The following is a 4,804-nucleotide window of genomic DNA, read 5'->3' as shown; positions in this document are numbered from 1 at the left end:
CTTCCCGACCTCTTCGGCGACGGCGTCGACGGCGGCGACGCGCCGCACTGCTCCCTCGGCGATCGCCCCCAGTGGCCGCCGGCCCTGGCGGCGCTGCTCCAAAATAGCCGTGAGGTCCGCACCGCCGTCGAGGCGCTCTTTGCGCCGAAGGGCGGCGCCGCCGCGCCCGCTCCGGCGCCCGCTGCCGCGCCCGCGCCCGCCCCTTCCTCGGCGCCACCACAGGCGGCCAGCCTCCCGTCCAGCCTCCCGTCGGGCTGTGCACAGCATGCCGCTGCTTGGCCCGGATCTGCGCCGCCCGCCGGCAGCGGCTTCTGGCCCGGCTGCGGCGGCTGCCACCCTGCCGGCGGCTGCTTTCCTGCGGGCGGAGGCGCCCCGTACGGAGGCTGCGGGCCATCCGGCATGCCGATGGGGGGAGCTGGCTTTGGCCCGTTTGGCTACCCCCAAACTTGCTGCTTCCAGGCGCCGCTCTTTGGCGCCTGCCCCGGCGGCGGGTGGTGCCCACAAGCACCTTCTCCGTGCTGCTTCGGCTATGGCCAGGCACCCTGGGGCCAGGCACCGCTGCCATACTGCTGCACGGCAGCGGGCTCGGCGCCGCCCTTCCTCCCTGCAGGCATGGGCGGGGGCGCCCTCCCCCCTCCCTGGGTGCACGCCCCCTCCCCGCCAGCGCAGAGCCCGGTGATGCAGAGGCAGCACGCGCACGCGCCCCACTTGCCCCCGCCGCCAGGCCGGCCGACGCCGCCCTGCCAGCCGAGGTCGGACCTCTCTCCCCGCACGGGGCCACACGGGCCGCAGCCGCCACACGGGCCGCCGCCCGGACCCTCGCGGCCGCCGCCAGGCCCTCCGCCAGTGGGCGTGCACGGGCCGCCGCCCCGACCTCCGCGGCCTCCGCCCCCCCGCCGCCCGCCCACGCCGCTGGGTCCGCGCCCCCCTGCCGGGCCGCCGCCGATGGGCGCCTGACTCACCACACAGCATGTGCAGGACGAGCTCCGGCTCCACGGAGGAGCTGGGGCTCACCGCGTGCGCCCGCCCTCCGCACAGGGCGGGCGTCCTCTGCCCCTGACCGTTCGCTGCGCGCGTGCATGCGCCCGCGTACGCTCTGTACTGGCATCTTTGTTTCCCTTCTGTCCCCGCTCGTTTGTGGGACGTATCCCGCATGTGCATGTGCCGCGCTCGTACAGGACCAGCTAGGTCTGCGAGCGCCGCGAGAGGCGAGAGGTGTGCCTCCCGTCTCCACTCTGTTGCATGCGTCTGTGGGAACGTGTCCCTGTTTTACGCACACTACGTTTGTCCAAAGACTACGAGACAAGGTTGAGACGTGTGATATGTGCTTGCGCACCATATCATTTTCGCGTGCCGCGCACAACACGGGCCGAACGCCAGGCGAGACCATCGGAGAATTTCTGCCGCGTGCCGCATAAGCGCGCTCCGCAATGAGACCCGCGGCCACAAAGACGCGGGCGATTGGCGACGACTCGCCGGCCGCCCACCTCGAGAATGAGAGTGGCAGAGGCGCCTCGCAGGAGCGCTCGCCGATCCCGGCAATGCTGCAGCGGCCGCGGAGCGGACGACGGCCGGCACCAGCGCGGTCGGTCCCGGCCGGCACCAGCCCGCCCGCCGAGAGAGCGCAGCGCCTGCACGGGCGGCGCGTAGGAGGTTCAGGGTGTGCGAGTGGATCCCGCCGATCGGCCGGCGCACCGCGGGTCGCCACCGCCGCGGCTCCGAGCGCGTGTATCGACCGCGCAAGACTCCAGAGCCGTGTGCGGGGCCGAACTGGCCCGCTCGGCGGCTGTGGGCGCCGCCGTCGCGAGACCGCCGACGATCGAAGATCAAGATCAAGATACAGATACAGATCGCCGATGAAGATGCACATCGAGGAAGAACCGGCATTCGAGAACAACCCAAATCGGCTCTATTTTCCCACATAAAGAACTTTTGTCGCGCCGGCTCGCAAGCTGCACGGGAGCGAGACCGCGCTGGTGTCCCCGAAAACTCGGCCAACGCCAGCGTGCGCAAAAAGTCGGGCGGCAAACAAACCGTTGGTCACTGTGTGTTTCGCCTTCCTATCAATCGGGAGCCACGATGACGAGCCCAACCGACCACGGCTTGGAGCAGGACGCCATCACCCTCGGCGGCATCAACCTTGCGTTCTGGCTGGCGTCTCTCGGCCTCGGCAAGACGTGGCCGGTCGACTTCATCTGGTCGTGCTTCCCGCCACTGCTCTGCCTGCTCATCATTGTCCGCGAGCCTGAAACCGGCGTGTGCGAGCGGAGGATCGTCGGGTGCACGCTGGTCGCAACGTGGGGCTTCCGGCTGACGCACAACTTCGTGTCGCGTGGCGGCGTGGGGCACGAGGACTGGCGGTACTCGGACATGCGCCGAACTTTTGGCCGCCACTTTTGGTGGGCCTCGCTCTTCTCCGTCTTCCTCGGTCAAGCAGCCTTCCTCTTCAGCGCCTGCTTGTCCCTGTACGGCGTCCTGTGCGCGCCAGAGCCGCTCACCGCCACCGACGCCGCGGGCGCTGCCGTCTGCTTCGGCGCCGTGCTCCTCGAGGCCGCGTCCGACCTGCAGATGGACGCCTTCGTCGCCGCGCGCAGGGAGCACCGCACCGACGCGACGGTCATCGACCGCGGGCTCTGGATGTGGTCGCGCCACCCAAACTACCTGGGTCTTTGCAGCTTCGGGTGGGCTGCAGCCTGGTGGGCGTCTCCGTCACTGGTACACCGGTGCATGTCGTGTAGGTGAGCTGACCTGGTGGTGGGGCCTCTACCTCTTGGGCGAGCCCGCAGCGCTCGACCCACGCACGACCAAACCCTCAGCTCCCCACTGCCTCGCCCTACATGTAGGCGTGCCGGCGGCGGCTCCGGGTTGGGTCGTCGTCGGGTCAGCTCCAATGGCCACCCTCTTCGGACACGAGATTTCCCGAGATGACGCGAGGGGTGCCGAGTGTGTAGGCCGGTCTCAATGACCTTCCTCTTTGTGTGTGTGTCCATCAAGCTCATGGAGGATCGGCAGCGCGGGAGCAAGGGCGAGGCGTGGATCAAGTACACGAGGGCGGTGCCGAGCCCGCTGCTGCTGGTGCCGCCGCCGATCAACCGCAGGCTTGGAAAGTGGCTGCACGCAGCCGAGAGCGGCGAGGCGGCCCGCTCGCCGCTAAACGGCTAGCGCGATTTTTCAAGTATATATCGAGGTGTGCGCGTTCCTCCAGCTGGAAAGCGGCCTCGCTCCAGGGGAGGCCCGGGGCGGCGCCAGCCACATGATCGACTCGCCATTGCTACACACATCAGCATTTTACGGCTTTTTACCCGCGCGCCGCGCCGCGCCACGACGCACGAGAGCGGCCAGCCGGCCAGCGCGCAGCGGGCCGGCACGCGGCAGAGCGCGGGCGCCGCGGCGCGGGGGGCCCGCGCTGCGCGCAGGCGCCCCCCACGCGCGCACACATGTGCATGTGCATGTGCATGTGACAACATGCACATGCACATGCACATGTGTGCTCCCCTGGAGCGATGTGTATGTGCATTGTCCACATTGATTGACCGCGACATTTTGTGTCCTCATGCGTGAGAGCGCACCCCCCGCAGGAACAGCGCGAACACCCTCACGCGCACACCGAGAGTCCTCGCAACTCGCTCAATCGACTCGCTCCCCCCTGAGCTTGCCTGCGGCGAGGGCGGTCGAGTGCACGGAGCTAAGTGCCTCGCCGTCCTCGCAGGAGTGCCAGGCGGCTCCCGTAGTGTACCTGTGTTAGTGCCAGTGCGCGCCATCTGCCCCGCGCCGCCGCTCGCGCCGCCTCGCCCCCGCCGCCGCCGCCGCTCCCTCGCCAGACACGCCGCCGCCCGCCAGCCTCCTCGACCTCCCCACCGACCTCCTCGTGCGCGTCGTCTCTCGCTGCGACCCCGCGTCGACATCGCTCGCGCCGCGGCCGTCTTGCTGCTCTTTCACGCCTCGCTTGCGGTAGAGGGCATCCGCTTGCGGGCGCAAGAGCGCGGCTTCGAGCTGCCAGCGCAGCCAGAGGGCGAGAGCTGCGCCGTGCGGTGGCTGTGCTATTCGGCGCTGCTGCGCGAGTCCAACCCGCCGGCGAGAGTGGCGGCAGGCATGTTCCACAGCGTCTTCATCGACGGCGAGGGGAGGCTCTCGACGTGCGGCAGGGCGCCGGACTGAAATCCAGCGCTGCTCGGGCACGGCGAGGGCGTGAGGCGGCTGAACAAGCCGACCTGGCTCCCGTCGACGCTGGGAGAGCGCGTCGTGAGCGTGTCGGCTGGAGATTTCCACAGCCTCGCCCTCGCCGCCGACGGCGCCGTTTGGAGCTGGGGCTATGGATACAAAACGGCCGGTTGGGCCACGGCGTCGAGCAGCACCAGCTGCTGCCCAAGAAGGTGTCGAGGCCTTGGCAGAGCAGCGCGTCGTCGCTGTCTCGGCAGGACACGATCACAGCATCGCCATCACTGCCAGCGGTGCTGTCTGGAGCTGGGGCTTGGGAGCCAATGGCATGTTGGGCCACGGCAACCAGCAGAGCCGGCTGCTGCCGAAGAATTTCGAGGCCTTTGCTGACCAACGCGTGGTCGCTATGTCGGCTGCACAGCACCACAGCCTCGCCCTCACCGCCGACGGCGCCGTCTGGAGCTGGGGCGGTGGAGACTATGGCAAGCTGGGCCACGGCGACGAGCAGGGCCAGAACACCACAGGAGCCGCCTACGCGACTCCTGCGAGGACGGCGAGGCACTTAGCTCCGTGCACTCGACCGCCCTTGCCGCAGGCAAGCTCATTCACATAAACGCAAACAACTTATCCCACCATGCAGAGCGCA

General features: G+C 69.2%; 1 protein-coding gene across 1 annotated transcript; it reads left to right on the top strand.

The window, feature by feature from the left end:
- Positions 1 to 2,133: 2,133 nt before the first annotated feature.
- Positions 2,134 to 2,773, top strand: EMIHUDRAFT_55028 (hypothetical protein; the record flags this gene model as incomplete). Its single annotated transcript, XM_005762120.1, has 2 exons — positions 2,134 to 2,665; positions 2,739 to 2,773. Coding segments are annotated over 2 exons (567 nt in total), but the record flags the coding sequence as incomplete, so codon positions are not given.
- Between the last annotated feature and the right edge of the window lie 2,031 nt (positions 2,774 to 4,804).

Source organism: Emiliania huxleyi (assembly GCF_000372725.1).
Source record: "Emiliania huxleyi CCMP1516 unplaced genomic scaffold EMIHUscaffold_69, whole genome shotgun sequence".
NCBI classification, from domain to species: Eukaryota; Haptophyta; order Isochrysidales; family Noelaerhabdaceae; genus Emiliania; species Emiliania huxleyi.
This window is presented reverse-complemented; position numbering and strand designations above follow the sequence as displayed.